General features: G+C 47.0%; 1 protein-coding gene across 2 annotated transcripts in view; it reads right to left on the bottom strand.

Annotated features, from left to right (window-relative positions):
* The window catches only part of BRAF (B-Raf proto-oncogene, serine/threonine kinase), a 1813806-nt gene that overhangs the window by 613207 nt on the left and 1181723 nt on the right, over window positions 1–18876 (bottom strand). For both annotated transcript variants that reach the window (XM_069628802.1, XM_069628803.1), the window contains 2 exons: window positions 2311–2450; window positions 2053–2170 (listed from right to left, as the gene is read on the bottom strand). In XM_069628802.1, the coding sequence (XP_069484903.1) occupies window positions 2053–2170; window positions 2311–2450 (258 nt within the window). The remainder of the gene's footprint in view (window positions 1–2052; window positions 2171–2310; window positions 2451–18876) is intronic.

Here is an 18876-nt window from a genome sequence, read left to right as displayed (position 1 = left end):
GGCCAGGGACATCATCCCTGGAGTGCTGGCTGTGCTGCGTTACAGAATTTCCCTCGGGGAACGGATGGGGTCCCTGCTGGGGGCTCCCTGGGACTGCTGTTGGAGTTGTGGACGGTGGACACTTTCTTTTCTGCCCAGGTAGGTGCACCCACACATGTGAGGTACTGTTTTCATCCGGACACCTGTGGGAATGTGGAAAAGTTGGACATGTGTTGTTGGCAGCGTGTTTCAGTAGTTTCCAGGTGGGAAATGTGTGAACATTTTGCTTTTTTTCCTAAATTTCCGACTTTGCCTGGGCATGTGGGTAATACATTCAAAGGCGATTCAACCAAGTCAGACCCTCTGTGGATTCCCACAGGTGTCTTCCTTTCAGAAATGCATGGGGTTCCCCGTTTTCCTTGGTGGCTGCAACACTCCAGGCCCAAATCTGTAGTTTGTCCACAAGAGCAAATTCCTGCAAAATCTGCTCTGCTGAAACACTTGGGGTTACCAGTGGTTCAGCCTTTTCCCTTTGCGCCCAGGTAGGTGCACCCACACATGTGAGGTACCGTTTTCACCGGGACACCTGTGGGAACGCGGGAAGGTAGGACATGTCTTGTTGGCGGCGTGTTTCGGTGGTTTGGAGGTGGGAAACGTCTGAAAATCGAGGGTTTTTTTTCCCTAAATTTCCGACTTTGCCAGGGCTTGTAGGTAATAAATGCTGGGGCGATTCCCGCAAGTCAGACTTCTGTGGATTCCCACAGGTGTCTTCTTTTCGGAAATGCATGGGGTTGCCCGTTTTCCTTGGTGGCTGCGACACCCAAAGCTCTTGGACGTAGAATGAGGCAAAAGTGTCCTTTGACTGATCTGTTGCAGACTGCAAACTGAATGGCTCTTTTACTAGTCCATCTGTATCTATATCATCATTAAAATACAACCCTTGTTCAATTTTCGTAGAGCAGTAGCTGATGTGCCAGGCGAAGTGACAGTTTCAGTTATAATTGTGTCATTAGTCTCTACGATTGGGTAAGCCGCTGAAGGTATCGCTTCTGCAGATCTAAGCCACTTCTCCAAGTTATTAGACTGCTTTAAGCACAATTTAGGTGTTTTTTGGCCCATAAATCATAGCCCACATTTGTAGTTTCAAATAAGGTGCAGTCTTTTGGCTGCAATATTAACAAATGCCTCAATTGTTTGTTATTTTTCCGTCTTTTGGGGATTTTGTATATGTTTTTGACTCTTGGGCTCAATAGTTCTATATTCGAAGCATTAGAAACTGCAGACGGTAGCATGTGCTCCTCTATGTTGTGGATTAAATTAGATATGTGGTCAATTATCAGTGATTACATTGTATGAGTGAAGCCTTTGAATAGTGTTTTATTAGTATCCATTAATTGAGGTGAGATTGTCCCATTGGCTGCCATGCTTCTAAAATTATACAGCATATGTAAGCCAAAAGCCGGAGGCCACACATTAGGTAAAGAAAGTTACTTCAAGAAAGGTAAATAAGCAAGGCCTTACCTTGTTGCAGACAGTTGAGCAACGCAGGGTATTACTTATAGTGCGCAGAGGCAGCTGTTCACAGGTAACAGATTGATGACTGTCCTTACACTTGACCCGCACACTCTGCACGCAGCACTAATGTTTTTATAAGTCTCTACGTACAGGGAGTGTAGCAGATAAATGACAAACCCAAAAGTAGTAAAAAGGCGGTCTGCGTGCTGCCGACCACCCTTACACTTGACCCTCTACATTATCTGCAATGTCCCAAGACCCATACCTAGTTATAGCTTCACATACAAGTGTACTAGGTCACGGGAGTGTGGAGTATGAAATGTATGAATATCTTGAAATTGCACAGCCGTTTTTTTTGTAATTGATGTTTTATTACTCTTACATATTGAATACCTAAACTCAAATGGCCCTGATCCTGCAAAGTCCCAATCCTTACACTAGTAACACAAAACAGCTAATTATACAGGGTCTCTGTTTTCCATCCAAACATACATCTTGCTAGTATGAAACTCAAATAAATTGTTCAGCAAAACGGATGAATAAGTAATTGCCTCTTACCATGCCACTTGCCCTTATATACTGTTCCAAAGGATCCAGACCCTATCCTTTGTCCAACCGTTATCTGACCATCAGCAATTTCCCAATCATCGCTTGAGTCTCTTCGTCCAAGAGGTTTCTTAAACAAACAAAAAATAATTGAATTGCTAAGACTACCTTTGTCATCGTCTACCTTTGTCATCATCTAAAGTTAAATAGGACTTTGAGAATCAACAAAAAAAAAAGACAAGACAGCGTAGACCTCAATTGTTCTCTTACCATACGATTTCTTTCTTCTGTTGAGGAAGAGGATGACTTTCGCTCTCGCTGTGGCCCTGGGGACTTCTGAAGTGCTTTCATGCTGGTTAGAGACCCTGGGAGGGAAGCTGGAGGGGTAGCAGACAAACCTGGTGTTGTGCCTGAGGATAAATTAGAAACAAGATAGAATAGTATGAAAAGTCATACTAATTGGCTGCAACACATTAAATAAAAAAATAAAGATAGACTAATGAATTCATTTACAGCAAGCATTGAACAAAAGCAAATGTATATACAAAAAGTTAAATTATCTGACAGAATCCCAGTGATACAGTAATAACAATGTAAGCATAGCGGAGGGGAAAATCACTCGCCTTGGGAGGAAGCCCATGTTGTGAAACATTGGTTTGATCCTTAATCCAGTGCACAGGGAGTCTCGCATTAAGCGCAATACAAATCACCAATTAAATGATTCAAATTAATCTCGGAAGTACAACCAGAAAGATTGTTCGGAAGGAATTTAAATTATTAAAGGAAGACTGCATGCTAAGCGCCTTGGAATTAACAGGAAGGATAAATAACCTTGGATATCAACATGAAAAATATACATGTTTGCATATGAACTAAAAAAAGGATCCTCCTTGATGCCTCTGCAGTGTGCAGCACTGTTGAGCACCCTACTCTTCTTTCTTCGTTCTCGTCTCTTGGATTTTCCTCCATTGTTTCTCTTCCTATTTTGCTAACAAACTTTTCTATTTCCTGGTCTGGTTCCTATTCTCCTTCCTCATCTCTCTTATACAGGGTTCCCGAAGGTTTGGTTCTCGACACCCCCTCCTTTTCTCCCTGTACACATATCTTCTCTAATATCTAAACATTAAGCTTTCCTTTCCCTTTCTCTGCAGAGATGCAGCTTTTCCTCACCTCTGATTTCTCCGATACTCTTCATACTTCCCTTTCCTCATGTCCAATCATTATCCAGCAATGGATGAACTCTCATTTCTTTCCTCTGATTCCCTCCAAGGCGGAGGTTCTTTTCTTTCTGTCTTCTTCCACTCTTTCTCCTCTTCTCTCTGCTCTCTCTTTGCCTCCTGCTGCTTTATTGCCTTTTTTTTAATCTCCCTGCAATCTAGGCATAGCGTTTGATTCCACTCTCTCTTTCTTGCACATTACCTCTACTGCCCACAGCTGTCCGGTCCATCACTCCAAGATGTGCAAGATTATTTCTCAAAGATCTTTTTCTGCTTCTAAAATCCTGACCTCTGCTTTCATTTTCTCTCGCCTTTTTTATTGCTCTTCTTTTCTGTTTGGTCTCCATACTCATCAGCTCACCCCACCTCCGTTCTACCATCTTTCTATTCATAGTTTGCTTTCTCTTCCTCCATGTTCTTCCACTTCTTTAGCTCTTCTCTCACTGTCTTGGTTGTCTTTAGATTCACACCTCCTCTAACTTTATGTATTTTTTCCAAATCTCTCCATGGTCTTGCGCCACGTTTACTTTCCTCATTTGTTTCTATTCCCCTCCCCGATCTCTCTGCTCTCAGTCGTTATTTCTTTTTGCTGTGCCTAAGCCTCCTTCTGCCTCTTCCCATTTCTGATCCTTCGCTCTTCTTGCCCCGAAGTACTGGGACTCCCTTTCTCTTTTAATTTGTCTTCTTCTGCTTTGCCTATCTTCCGTTCTCGACTTAAATACTTTCTTTTGTCTTCTCCTTCATAATTCCATTGGTTTATTTTCCTGATTTGCATCTACAACTGTAATTGTACCATTTTGTCTTTTTATTCAGCGCTTAGGGGTAAACGCTTTAAAAATAAACTAACAAAAAATACAAAATACCTCTTGCTGCTAAAAATAGAAACAGGACAGAGTGGGATATGAACAGGAAACTACTATGACAAAAACCATATTAGCGATCCTACCTTAGAGGCTCAGATGGGACTTGTGGACGCACACACGCAATGTGCTAGCCGTAGGTGATGTAAGGAAATTCTCTAGAGCCCTTCAAACCTCATCATTGCTCTTGCACAGCATTAACACAAGCATTGGCAATGCCAACAGTTTGGGCTTTTGTGTAAGCATGGGAAAGGCACTTGCCAGGCATTGCCATACTGTTATTAACTGGCTATTGATGTAGCAGGAGTACCTGGTCATCTAATAGCAGTGCCTGGCAAATGCCTAATACTGATACACAGGTCGAAACTGTTGGTTTTGCCAATGCATGTTTTAACAGGGCTTCAGTGGAGGACCCACATAGTGCTTATAAATCGAGTGGCTGAAGGCAGACCTGGTTAAGATATTTTTTATCACAACAATAGTGCGTTTACAACTCCAATTAAGTTATGAACTCTCAGAAGACTGCTTTGAGAAAACACTGGCAAGCACTTCAAATTAAACGTTTGATGGCAAAGCTTGACTAAGTGTGCTCAAAGAGCATACGTGAGGAGGTGTTTTGGGCAGGGAGGGGAAAGCACTTGGTGTGAATGGCCATGGGCAGTCAATGGGTGGGCAAATAACCAAACAGCACCTACAAGCTTTGTGTCTCCTCCTCATATGCCATATCTCCTTATATGTACTCTAATGCAATCGTGTTGGCTTATAGGTGGCGCTAAAGCCAACTATAAGAACCACCTAATAGCACAAACTAAAAGAGGAATGGCGAGGGATCATAGTCCCCCAGTTTACCCTAATGCCATTCAACACACCTGCTTCACAACGTCTAACGACTAACCTTGAACCTTGCATTTCACAGGGCACAGTGTGTGCATAACATCCTTCCCATATAGAAATGCATCATTTAAATGCAGGAACTCCCATTCCCAACTACCCACACCCCATCCAATAGTGTGTAATGCATTTATGGTTCCTTGTAAAGAGATGGGAAGAGGAGATGCCCCTTCAGACATGCACAGCCCTGACGGTAGCGAAAAACACACATCGTCCCAACAGAGGCTTGTTTTGGGGAAACCATGTTATTTGATGATCAACTGAAAACCATATCGAGCAAAACATAGCCGAAAAGTAATGAAATCATAAGATCCACAAAGTAATCAAATTTTACAAAATGAAATACGATCTACATCTCAGAGGTCCTTATTACTTCTTGAGAGGGCCTCACCGATGTATTAGGCAGGAACGGTAGTAAATCCTTGCCATGGTTCAAGTAGGTTAACTCAATGTTCTCGATCCTTGAGCGAGACATTTTGGCTTGACCCATCTAGACTTGGCCCGCAGCCTAAGGCATTTTTATGATTGGGTCTTGAAAACTAGGCTTGATATATGTTATGATGGCAATTTGACAGGAAAATATATTTTGGCCAAGTCTAGCCTGGCAATGGAACCTTATCTGGACTACCAAGCGGGAAGGAAGATGAAGTGTTTTTACACAAAATTTCGTCGTGGTATTCTTCCATTTGCAAAGTTCACCGATCTTTGGGGAAAGGACAATTCTGCATTATGTCCAGTCTGTGTTACCTTTGTTGAAAACGAAATTCAATTTATTTTCTCCTGTCCTTTGTATGATAATGTTAGGCATAAATGGCTCAAGCCAATGATGAATTTGTTTGGTGTTAGGGCAAAGAGTGAGGCCCTCGCATTAATGAAACATTGCTCTTCCTTCTTATTTAGTTTTAAATGTGGGTTCCTGGTTTTTAACTGTGGCTTTTAAATGTAGGAAAAGATTTTTAATGATTAGCGGGCCCTAGATTTTGTATATTGAGAGCAATTTTCGATTGCCGATGTGGTTATCTAATCATTGGTCATTTTGTTCTTCTCAAATCATTAAGTAGTAAGTGCAAGTGCATACATGTGCAAATAAATACAACTCCACACACAAACAACACAATACCTGATTAGATTGTTGTTATTCTTGAATTAACTGTATGAAGCGGTTGCCATACTATGATTAGCTAGATTTTATGTTATTTTATTATCTACTGTTTGCATGAATTTGTCTGCGCTTAGGGTGCATAGCCGAAATAAAGCTAAATGATGATGATGAAACAAAACACAACAATTTACTCAAAACATTAGCCATAGTCAATCACCTGAGCTTTTTGCATGGCAATGAGTGATGTCACGTGGACCCACAAAATGTAATTAACGTTTTCTTAGAATTGCTTCCGCTAAACGATTAAAAAATGGTGTCTTGAAAAACCCTCTAAGTTAAAATCTCTGTAATACTGAGTTTCAGTTTTAACTAGTAAATTCTTTCCAGACCACGTATCCTAGTTTTGGCATCCCTCTGCTGTTGCTATGCTGAGGGCCCAACAGCTTTGCCATCATTGTAGAAAACCAAGTCTTTAGAAAAGCATAAGGGTTTGGGATGGAAGTCTGTATTCATCAGACGGGGACATCAGGTTCAGAGATTACTGCTCTGGGCCTCTCTCCTTCTGACCTGGTTTGATCTGTATGGCCCAAAATACAGAGTATTATAGGCAGCAAGGTCATCTTCACAGCTGAAATACAATCCAACTACGCTTTTTCCCCGGAAATCCCACTACTTGGAATAATCTTTGCTAGCCTTCCACACATCTAGGATATTAGCCTATACAGAGATTCATGAAGGGGTGTGGCTTTATTGCACAGTAATCCAAGTGGTCCTGTGACCAATTAAATGAAAGCTTTACTGGAGGATCTCAATGACCTCTGAGGATTCCATTATATTCATAACTTTCGATTTCAAACAGTTCATAGTGTTGCCAGTGAGCACTCAAAAATAATTGTTTGGGTGAAGTCACATGAGGAGGAGAAGGAGGAAGAGGTGGCAGACCATGAGACCAGAAGCAGGGGAAAGACAGTGGCCAGGAATTAGGAGGCGATTTACAGAGGAGGTGAGGTATTGGTTGATCAGAGCAAATAGCACTGTGTTATGAGTGTGCATATAAGGTGGTTGGTTGAGAGTGTTGGAGAAAGAGCAGAGAGAGAGTGGAAGGTGAGAGTGAAGGAACAAGTTACTTACCTGTAACTGTTGCTCTCCAGCATGGGTCTGGCATGGATTCACATGCTCATGAATATTCCCCGTCGTCAGGCTGGCAATCCTCAGTAAAGAAAAAATCAGTTTCAGTTTTGTTTCTTAATAACCAATCACTGGTCTCTGGGTCATACTGCCCCCAGCCAATGACTGCCCTCTACCTAAGCCCCTCCTCTGGCAGCCATCTTCAGATTTGGTAGCACGTAAAGTGGCAGTAGGACCAAGAGAAGAGCCGCAGAGGGGTAGGAGGGAGGGTTGGCATGTGAATCCATGCCAGACCCATGCTGGAGAACAACATTTACAGCTAAGTAACTTGTTCCTTCTCCAGCATGGGGTCTGGCATGGATTCACATGCTCATGAATACAAGAATACATAGCAGTACACACATGCACAACCACGGGAGGTGACAAGGCTCAACATTGAGCATTTAGATTAAGCATCTCTTACCCCCTCACCAGGCCCACCTTCAGGCGAACAGGTTGCGCAGCACTGCCTGGCTGACTCTGGACTCCTCCCTGGAATCCCGGTCGACGCAGTAGAATCTCGTGAAGATGTGCGTCGACCTCCATGAAGCAGCCCTGCAGATGTCCAGCAGAGGCACACCAGACAAGAACGCCGTGGTAGCAGCGATTGCTCTGGTCGAATGGGCTCTCGGACGGCCGGGCAACGGTCGGTTTGCCAACCGGTGACAATGCATGAGGCAGCCGGAGAGCCATCTGGAAATGGAAGCCTTCGAGAGGGCCTTCCCTTGGTTCACAGTCCCAAAGTTCAAAGTTGTGATGTCTTCCAAAAACTCTTTGTGCGGTCCACTTAGAACTTAAGTGCTCTAGCCACATCCTGCGAGTGCAAAGTCCTCTCGGCCGGCGACAAAGGCGACGGGAAGAAAACTGGTAATACCAAGGGCTTGTTGAGATGGAAGTCCGACGGCACCTTGGGCATGAAGGAGGGGTGCGTCCTCAGCACCACCCTCGTCTCGTGGAATGTCAGATATGGTGGTCTGCAGAAGAGGACCTGGATCTCTCCCACTCGTCGTGCAGAGGTGATGGCCACAAGAAACGCTGTCTTCCACAATAGGAACTTCAACGGTGCTGAATGCAGAGGCTCGAATGGCGGCCCCATGACCCTGCCCAGCACCACATTGAGCTCCCACGCCGGGGCCGGAGCCTTCACTGGCGGGAATGATCAGAACAGTCCCTTCATAAACTCTTTCACCAGGCGATGAGACCACAGAGATGATCGCCCCGGCGTCCTGGTGTAGCTGGAAATCGCCGCCAGATGTATCTTGATGGAGGCATGAGCCAGCCCCACCTTGGCCAGCGACAGTAGATACGGCAGCACTTGAGGGGCCGTAATCCGCAGTGGGTTAATCATCTGTGCACGGCACCATACAGAGAACCTCTTCCATTTGAGTCCATAGCACTTGAGAGTTGAGGACGCCCTTGCCTTTGCAAGCACCTCCTTGCAGTCCGCCGGGATATCGTACCCTCCAGACTCTAGTGCTGCAGGAGCCAGGCCTGCAAGTTCAGCGACCCCGGGTCGTGGTGGCGGATGGCGCCTCCTTCTCTGGCGAGGAGGTCCGTGTCCATCGGCAGTTTGACTAGGGGGACGCCGACATGTCCAGAAGGTCCGGGAACCAGACCTGCCTCCGCCACGCCAGTGCGACGAGGATCATCCTGCACTGGGACCATCTGAGTTGGTTGATGAGTCGCAGTAGCAACGGCAACGGTGGGAACGCATACAGGAACAGGCCGTCCCAGGGGAATGAGAAGGCATCGCCCATGCTCCCAGGCTGGGGAAACCTGCTGGCGAACCTCCGGCACTTGGTGTTCTCCACCGTCGCGAATAGGTCGATCTGGGGATTGCCCCATCGTTGGAAAAGTAGATCGACTTGATCCTGACGCAGCTCCCACTCGTGGCACGAGCGTAGCTCCCTGCTGAGTGAGTCAGCGATGGTGTTTTTTACTCCTGCCAGATGGAAGGGTACCAGAAACATCCCCTGGGCGACAGCCCAGTGCCACAGATCCTGGGCTTCCTTGGATAGGGCTGGGGATCTGATGCCTCCCTGCTTCCGGATGTAGAACATCGTGGTGGTGTTGTCCGTGAAGATCCTTACCACCTTGCCCTTGAGGGACGAGAGGAACGACCTGAGGGCCCAGAACACAGCCTGGAGTTCCAGGACATTGATGTGCAGCGACCTCTCCTCCAGGAGCCAAAGGCCTCTTGCGTGGAGATCTCCGGAGTGCACCCCCCCCCATACCCCCAGTGAGGCGTCCGTCTTCACCGTCTCCTGATGTGCCGGGGTCTGGAAATCCATACCCGCCACCAGATGCGCGCGGGTGCCCCAGCACTTGATTGCTTGGCGGAAGGTCTCGTTGAGCGAGATCCTGTCTTCGAAGCTGCCTGCCGCTTGCATCCAACGGGCATTGAGGAACTCCTGCAGTGGTCGCATCCACAGTCTGCACAGGCGCACGAGGTAGATGCACGAGGACATCATGCCGAGTAGGGAATTGATGGACCTCATCCTGGCCAAGTCCATGGTCAGCCGTTGTACCTTGCCCAGGATGGCCTTCGTCCTTTCCTCCGACAGTGAAGCCAATCGCACCACTGTATCGAGCCTGGCTCTCAGGAACAGGGCGACTTGCGACAGTACCAAGTGGGATTTCGCGAAGTTGATCGAGAATCCCAGATCCGTGAGCAGTTGAACGGTCTTCGCTGTGCGGTCGATGGCGAGTTCTCTTGACTTTGCTCAGATGAGCCAGTCGTCCAGGTAGGGGTAGACGTGGATCCCCTGCAAGCGCAGCCGCTCTGCCACTGGCGCTAGGCACTTGGTGAATACCCTGTGCGCCGACTTCAATCCGAAGGGAAGGGCCTTGAACTGGTAGTGCCGTCCTTGGACTACGAATCCGAGGAACCTTCGATGTCCTTTTAGAATGGGGATGTGGAAGTAGGCATCCTCCAAGTCCAGCGATGATAGGAAGTCGCCTTCCTCCAGCTGCCCCAGCACGTGCTGGAGGATGACCATCCGGAACCTCTGGGACTTGATGTACATGCAATCATGGCAGGGAAGGAGCCAATTTCGTCAGGCGGGGAGGCCCGAGGAGGTGGTGATGGAAGGCCCATCCCGTCGTCACCACTGTCGTCATCCGTCCCCGTCGTGGCCGTCTCTGTTCCCGTGTCATCCCTTGGATCAGAGGAAGGAGATGAAGGCTGTGAGGGCCGCGAAGGCTGGAAGGGCGAGGGAGATGAATTCTCCTCCGCTTGCTTGGAGGGCTTCCCGACAGTCCAGGCGCCGCTGGATCGTCCGTTGGGGGTAAGGGCAACCTTGTCCTTATCTCCTTACACAAGGTCTGGATCGCCATCAAGATTGCTCCCGAGTTGTCCTGTGGCCCAGGTACGGCTGCGACGGGCCCGAAGGTTGGGGAGTGGAATCCTCCACCTCCACGCGAAACTTGTCGGCACCACCGTCGCTTTCTTCGTCCGCCTCGTCAGGATCCCTCCCGTGGGACTGGACCTCCTCGAACTTATTGTTCAGGGTCTTCACGACTCCAGCCAGCTCCTCTTCAGAGGCTGTATCCGTGTCCGTGATGGCCATCGCCCCCCCCCCTCTTTTTTCCACCAGGGTTCTCACGGGGGTCTTATTGATGGGTTAAAAAGAGGATTCCCTCTGCAGTGGCAGGGAAACTCTGGGCCCCGAGGTTCCCTCCACTGGGGTAGCCTCCACAGGCTTCACCAGGGCCGCCACGACCCCCTCGATAGAAGCCTTAGCCGGGTGAATGAAGGCCTTCACTACTTTGGACGCGCTTGAGGCCTTCACCTTGGGGGGAGGGTCGCCACTTCGCTCCCGCTCGGCTGTCTCCGTCGGGATCGACCGGGACTTCTCCCGAAGCTTACCCGGGTTCTCCGATTTCCTCTTCCCCGAGCCAGAGCATTGGCTCGTGGTTGATGGCGTCGGTGAAAGTGCGCCCTGCCTGGCAGCCGAGGAGAGTGACCATGCTTTGCCTTTTGTTGGGCCCCGTCGCCGGAGCGCCCTCAAAGTTCTTAGAAGACCGCTCGGACCTCTTCTTCTCACCTGCTGCTGGGCTCTTCCCCTCCAGCCAGTTGGTGAGGCGGATACGCCGATCCTTCATGGTCCGCTCTGACATGTTCTTGCAAAACGCACAGTCCTTCTCCACGTGCGTTTTGTCTTCGTGAAGGCAGTAGAGGCATCTAGAATGCTCATCCTCCTTGAAGACATTCTGCAATCCGCATCCAGGGCAGGTCCTGAACAGGTTGGATCCGGGCGTCGTGCTCCCTTTGTCCTGAGCCATGTCCGTGCGGGGTAGGCCTCAAAGATCTTCTGGAATCCTCCAAGAAGCGGAACTCAACGAAAACTTCGCCCTTGAGGGGCGTAGAAAATTCTGAAACGGGTCCCCATTGATCAGAAGTAGAAACGGTGGAGCTTGAGGCTCGATTGACCGAAAAAATTAGATTAAAATCTTTGAAAAAAATCGCAAAACACAGTAAAAGCTCGAGAGCTATAGCACGAGGACTCCCAACACTTGGATGTGCAGTAAAAATCTGAAGATGGCTGCCAGAGGAGGGGCTTAGGTAGAGGGCAGTCATTGGCTGGGGGCAGTATGACCCAGAGACCAGTGATTGGTTATAAGGAGAAAGACAGTTCAGAAACGAAACTGAAACTGATTTTTTCTTTTCCGAGGATTCCCAGCCTGACGACAGGGAATATTCATGAGCATGTGAATCCATGCCAGACCCCATGCTGGAGAAAGGAGGATGTTCCAGAGGTAGGTTACATATGTAAGGTGATTGCCTGTAGGCCTCACGGACAGCAAGGCAGAACTAGAAAATGGGGCAAACAAACAACGTGGGGAGTAAGGACACTTGTGTTAGGGAGGGTCTTGCTTTCTCTATACGAGACAGAGGGAGGCCCCTTCGAACCCCTTTCACAAAACTTAGTAAAGACCCTTTAACTAGCCTTAGTAATTTGTGTGTTATTGAGACCATCTGTGGCACTTTATTTATCCAAAAGCACTCTTCCGTTACACAGTACAGATGCCTCCAGAAGACTACATCATAAGAATCCATTTTGAGGTCGCCATAAGACTACTTTACCATTCAAGAAATACGTAGTGTAAGTCTGTTCTGATCCCTACCCGTAAGGGCTACATGTCCCGCAAAGCATGCATGATCACTCTGCACAGGTTTTTTTTCCTCTACTGGACTACACATACTAAAAAGTATTCTGCCTCACTTAGGGAAAATACTATAGCAGAACTATAATTGGGTAAGGGTTGGGAAAAAGCTTTGGATTATTCTCATCTGAGATAGTCCATAAAATGTTCTAAATAAATGGTGATCATGGAAAGGAAAATGAATAGGTGCTGGGGAAAAGTTCTCCGTCAGGTTTTTCTTATTCTCACGGTGAAAACCCACAGTCCGCCTCTGTCTAGACTCAGGGCTCACTGATCAACTGGTGCTAAACAGTTACTTAGTCTCAATTTTGTAGTCCCTTCAGGGTCTTTCTTGCATTGCGGACTAAACCTGATTTGCACATGGTCTTTCCCCTTTCTGTAATGGCTTGGCAGGCTGAAGAACGATGGTCTGGAGGGTTGCCATTAAGATTAATTCTAAACCTTCCAGCCATCACCTAGTGTTGCTTTATTGCATTGTGGCCATTAGAGTTATCGCTTTGGATGTAAGATGACTCTTTGGGACATGTAACTTTTCCATGGCACCATCCCCTTAGTGCTTTGGGGTGTCTTGATGAGGTCAGGCAGTATTTTTTACAGTTGGATCCAAGAGTACTGTTGGTATTCCCCTGCGATGAATTGCGGGATTCAGTCACTTCTCCCTGGGAGGGAGCCTTTCCATGTGAGGCTAGGGAGGTGTGCTGACTATGCAATATTCCCCCTAGGGTTGGAGGCAAGAGGGATCTCACCCCCTCCCCCCCATTGGGAACAAGCACTCCCGTTCCGATGAGGAACTAACTTTTCATCTCACACAAGTCTGATCAATCTACGTCATTTGACAGAAAACCAGAATCCTCCTGCATCTGGTACTGTAAAGTCATTACACTAGTTAAGTACTTGTCAAATACTGAGACGAGTACAACCCCAAGGATGATGAAAAATAAGTACCTGGTATGTACTGGGACGAAGAAACTTAAAGGATATATAACGGTTATATCAGCGACACAGAAAAGGGACTATGAGGAGAAACTGGGGAAGCCCCAGAGCATCAACATAAAAAAAGGGAGGAACCAGAGAACGAAAGAGAGAGACCCGGGAGATTGGAATCAGTTGGTCACAAGATGACGGGAACCCAGAGGAAAAGCTGCATATCTCCTCAGGCGAACAGCGGGAGGAAGAAAGGGCCCAGAGTCACACTGTGTAAACAACAGACCAGAAAAAGTCTGCAAATTTGAGAACGCATACAGAAGGGACGCTCAGGAGAGGCTCCAGGGAAGCCATGGCTGGGAAGTGCCCAGGTTGCAGAAAACCACTGAGAGCGCCTACCTGCAAGAAGTCCTCTGTGCGAGTTGCAACAGAAACATGGTGTCGGGAAAGGAAAACGAGTCAAACTCCCTTCCGATGCTGAAACCTCACTGAGAGGAAGACACAGAAGTGTGTCAAAGGAAAGAAGGAACGCGCACGAGAGCCATCCTGACAAGACACGGAGAAACTAAGAAGGCGAGTGCCGTCCCAGTGACGCAGACCTATTACACCACAGGTAACGGGGAAAGTGGGAGACCTGGGGAAGGAGGCACAGATAACGAGGGGCTGCATCATATTAGTCTTAGAACGAGATACGAATATAATGATTGGAGACAGCCTACTCGTCCCAGTGAATGGGTAAAACCTAAGGGGAGTGAAGAGTATTCAAGCACACTGCATACTCGCCCCAGTGAATGGGTAAAACCTAAGGGGCGTGAAGAGTACTCAGGGACACAACATAAATCGACTCAGAACGGAAAGATAAGGAGTCCTGAATCATTACTGGGGTCATCCTACTCATCCCAGTGAGAGAGTGGAAGGTCAAGAACTTGTGAATCATTACTGGGGTCAGCATACTCATCCCAGTGAGAGAGTGAAAGTAAGGAAATGATAAACCACTACTGAAAGACGGGAAAACCAAGCAGGTGCGAGCCATTTCTGGACTCATCCTACTCAGTGATAGAGTGGAAAGAATTAGTAACAAAGAAAGTGAAGTTCAACACTTGGTTTATCATAGTGCTGCCAGTAGGGAAACTAGTAAAACAGAGCGAGAACAACCATCAGAGAAAGAATGATCTGGTAGTATACCATGAGAGGCTCAATAGAGTAAAATCAAGAGACAAGGAACTCTAATCACGAAGATCCTTCATCACCCAGATAAGGGGGACACCAGGAGGCTTGTAGAGTTCCCTAACTGAACTATACGAATTGACAAAACATAGCCCATAGTTTCTTAAAGATTATGTATTGAACTACATTGATGCTGAGAAAGCCACTCTAGGAGAAGGGAGTCATTCTACTGGTCTTTAGTTGTTTTTTTTAGTGGTAAGGTCAGCATAGATAAGATTTTGAATTGAGAGCAGACTTACTATTGGACTTCACAACACACGAGCACCTTAGTTTTGTTAGGTAGGGAACTCCATAGACTAGGGTTAGTGAGGCATTTTCTTTATTTAAATAAAAGTTCATGGAAAAATGACAAATCATGGTCTGTCGTCTCCATTCGGACCCTCCACACCCCCCCCCGAATTCAAGGATATACCTTCATCAAGGTGCTATGCACTTATTCTACTTGGTGCACCGATGCATGAGCCAACTATGGTTATCGTCAACTTTGGTGTCAAAAGCCTTCTGTGCACCTTTCCAGCACGTCACCCTGTCCCTCCTTGTTTACTCCTGCTATTCACATTTCTTTTCTATGTCTCCTTCAGAGGGATCAATCTCACCACTCCATAAACCGACCCTCCTCCTTTTCCAGAGGATAAACTCTCCACCTCTGCCTGGATCTGTATCCCCTTTTTGCTGGGGAATGGATAGTAGGATCCTCATGAGTTTTCCCCCTTTCTTCTCTATTGCTTTATTTTATCTCCTATTTGAACACATTTTCCCCAGTCCAGATATGGCCCTTCACCTTGGTTAGAGATTTTTCCACAACCCTCTGGTGAGGGGTTTGAAGAGATCTTTCCTCAACTGGAGGGGTGCGGGGCAGTATGTCTAGCAGCCAGGTATGGTTAGCCTCAATAGATTATGCAAGAGAAGACACTATTCTGTTATACTGACAAATATGTAAGTCTTCATTATAGTATAATGCATACATTTATATAAGCAACATCAATAAGTATAGGTTATGTACAAGACCTAGGAAGTATATTATAAAAAAAGAAAAGGGACTTCCACAAGACTTTTCCCACCCCTAAAGTCGGTATCTGAATAACTACAAAGGTGGTAGGTGTGACAAATCCCAGGATGTCGTCAATGCTTTCGAAGGGGGAGCTCCTTCCCATGAAGCCAGGGTGGGGAGACCGCAACCCAATAGTCCCCATGGGGGTGCTACTCAGCGGGTGGATATCATGGGAAGGGAAACCCCCTGTGGGACCAGTGACAAGCACATCGGGAGAACGCAGTAGTACCACCAGTCCCATGATCCTAGACGCCCTTCCCAGTTACCCCACTTTTCCTTTGCCTCACTCCTTGTCAATCCTACCCTCATACCCCTTGTATTTTTCTGAGGCATTCCAAAGAGAATACTGAGAAGAGAAAGATTCCTAGTGAGTTACCACACCAGCACCCACTTAGTACTGAGACGAGGAGGAGGCTGTGCAATACTGAATAACCATTGCAACCACTTTTACCAGTCTAGTGGTTCTGGACATTTGATTGGAAGAAACCAGATAAAAACGGAAGAGGGGCTTGACACATTATCAAGCCCTCCCTGGAGGAACCGCGAGAGTCAGAACAAACCAGACATGCAGGCAGATGCTGATCGGGGGGCCAGGAACAGGGAGAGAGAATCCAAGGCTGGTCCAGGACGTGAGGACCGCGCGGCCCACAGGCCGACTAGGGTTCTGGGCACCCCAGAGAACCGGGAAGTACAAGACTGCGCTGTCCCGGAAGAAGAGAGGACTGCAGAGCAAGGGAAGCTGCAGGAAGGTGCTGGAGCCTTGCGAACAAGCCCAGCTGCATCAATGGAGCCAAAAACCGTGCAAAACACGCCACAAGGTACCCGGGTAACCGAGAAGGCACTGACAGCTCAAGGAGGTGGGGGCACCAGTCAGAAGGTTGGGAAAGGAGGGCCTGGGACACTAATGCAGTCAGAGAAAAGCAAATAAGTACATAGAACGGTACAGATGCTGGATAAGAGAGTGAACAAAGCCAACAGAAAGGAGAACTAAAATCGGAATCGTGAATCTAGGACTCACACCCAATTAAAAAGAACTGGAACTTGATGGACAGTTCATACAGTGCTTGCAAGGATAGTGAACCAAGCCTGTATGACCCACTACAGCTTCGGAAGCATCCCTGCTACTCTCTGTCGAGTACCTGGTGACAGGAAACCAGATCTGCCCACCAGGGTCAAGGACCCACTAAATCTTGGGAAGTGCACTCAGCCTGTTCTTCGGTGCAGTCTACAGCGAGAGGAAACCAAAGCTGCCAACTAGTGTCTGGGACCCTAAGGCACTGCATGGTAAGCCGGAAGGCTAAGGGAAGGGAGATGTTTCCCCCCCACCGCCCAAACAGCCAAGTAGGGGCTGAAACCACTTTATGAAAGTCTTATTGAGACAATAACTGTCTTTTGTCCAGGGGGACGGAGTCATCCCATAGGAACACGAAGACCTCTCCTTTGATTTAGTTAGCTTAGCGTGTAAGGGACAGAGTTAGGATTTTGACACAGGAAATTGAGACTTTTGCTTTTAACATTCTGACACTAATTATTTCAGTTAAGGCAGGGAAACCCCTCTTAGAGTTAGGGCGAGTTAGGGATTTCTTTTCCTTTAGCAAACACTATGATCCCGCCGCGTCAGAGTCTTACTTCTGCACCTTTACATAGTATACCATCTACCTTATATACATCTAAAGGAGGGGGAGAAAAGGGATTCCTGGACACAGGTACATACACAATCAAGAACTGATAGCCACAAAATGGGATGATCAGTGTTCATCTACTACGCCTAATCTCCTGTAACAAAGAAAATCAATAAGGAATTTCTACATGGTCATTAAGTAAGGTTATTAAATGAAAGGTAATAAAACTGTGGCAAAACAGTTTACGGTGTACTCAAAAATCCACAAACAAAAGAAGCGATTGAAATGTTACATTTAGACACAATGTTACTTAATGGTGAAAAGTGAGCTATAGGGCTTCATTTTTCAGAAATTAATATAAAAATACTGATACCATCACAAAATACCAAACAGTCCTCGCAATACAGGGACCCCAAAGAACATTTAGGTAAAATGTTGCAGTCCAGGCAAGTACCTGGTAATAGTCACATTAGCAGAGTTTCCAACCACTTGCCCATACAGGCAATGGGGAAACCCTATTGGGACCACTGCTGTTATGAGGGGGTGAGGTGGGTTCTCCTTGTACCACAAAGGTGTAGAAGGGCAACCTGCCAAAGGGAACACTGGAGGAGACCCGCAAGTTCCAGCACAGTGTTCAAGAAACAGCTGCCCTGGAAGAGCTACTTGTACAAGGAGCACAAGCCCATTTAAGTCCAAAAACATGGTGGGGGCCCTCAAAACCTTAGGGCCCAGGGGACCCCCGATAAGGAATCCACAAAATATACCAGGACCCCATGGCCCTGATGAAAAGTATTCATGTCACTGGATGTAAAGAATCGGCCCAGAATTGGTGTGGGAATGGTGTGTTTAGGCACCAAATTTAAGTTGGGCTAGTTGCAGTTGTGCCCCAATGTGGGTGTTCAGAACCGAGGACAGAGATAAAATTCATTTTTGGATGATTAACCCATTTATAAAGAAGCTTTTCTATGCAAGGAAGGCTCAAACACCTGTTGGAAATAAGACTTTGTAAACAAAAGGGGTTCCTAGGGAAACAGTGGCTATGACTGGCAAACACAAGTGGGACAGAGTTACCCAGTTCTCTGGGAAGGATGGCCTCTGCCCCCTTCTCAAGCCTCGGTCTTCTTCTGGGCACCATAATCTGAACACAAAAGTTCCAAAACAGTGGCCAACAAAAGTCCAAACCTTATTAATCAGAGTCCTGCTAGCCCTCTAGTTATCCACAATTCAGAAACAGGCCCACGTGTCCAACCAACGCAAAAATATTTTATATAATAGCGGCCGTGAGGTGTCACCTACTTTAGGTGCTGACAGTTCAAATACAAGCCTTATTGTTTTTGCTCCAGACCATGGATTTTGCTTGAGGTCTCTCAGTCGACTCGTTCTCTGAATTCCTTTTCAGTTCTCGGAAGGTCTCTTCAGACTCAGAGGTGATTGTACTTTTAAAAATCTTCTTCTGGTTCTCTCCCCTTTATTCGTGGTCCTTTTCAGGTATCCAACATTCTTCTGACTGCCTGCCATGGCACAGATTACCTGGGGTCGCTGGGGGAAAAACTCTTGGTTCTGGCTTTCCAATTCCTCCAAGTTTAAGAGAAGCTGCAGTGGCATGATC

This window comes from Ambystoma mexicanum, chromosome 12, assembly GCF_040938575.1.
Source record: "Ambystoma mexicanum isolate Mex_15411 chromosome 12, UKY_AmexF1_1, whole genome shotgun sequence".
Classification (NCBI taxonomy): Eukaryota; Metazoa; Chordata; class Amphibia; order Caudata; family Ambystomatidae; genus Ambystoma; species Ambystoma mexicanum.
Note: the sequence above shows the minus strand (reverse complement) of the source record. Positions and strands in the feature narration are given on the sequence as shown.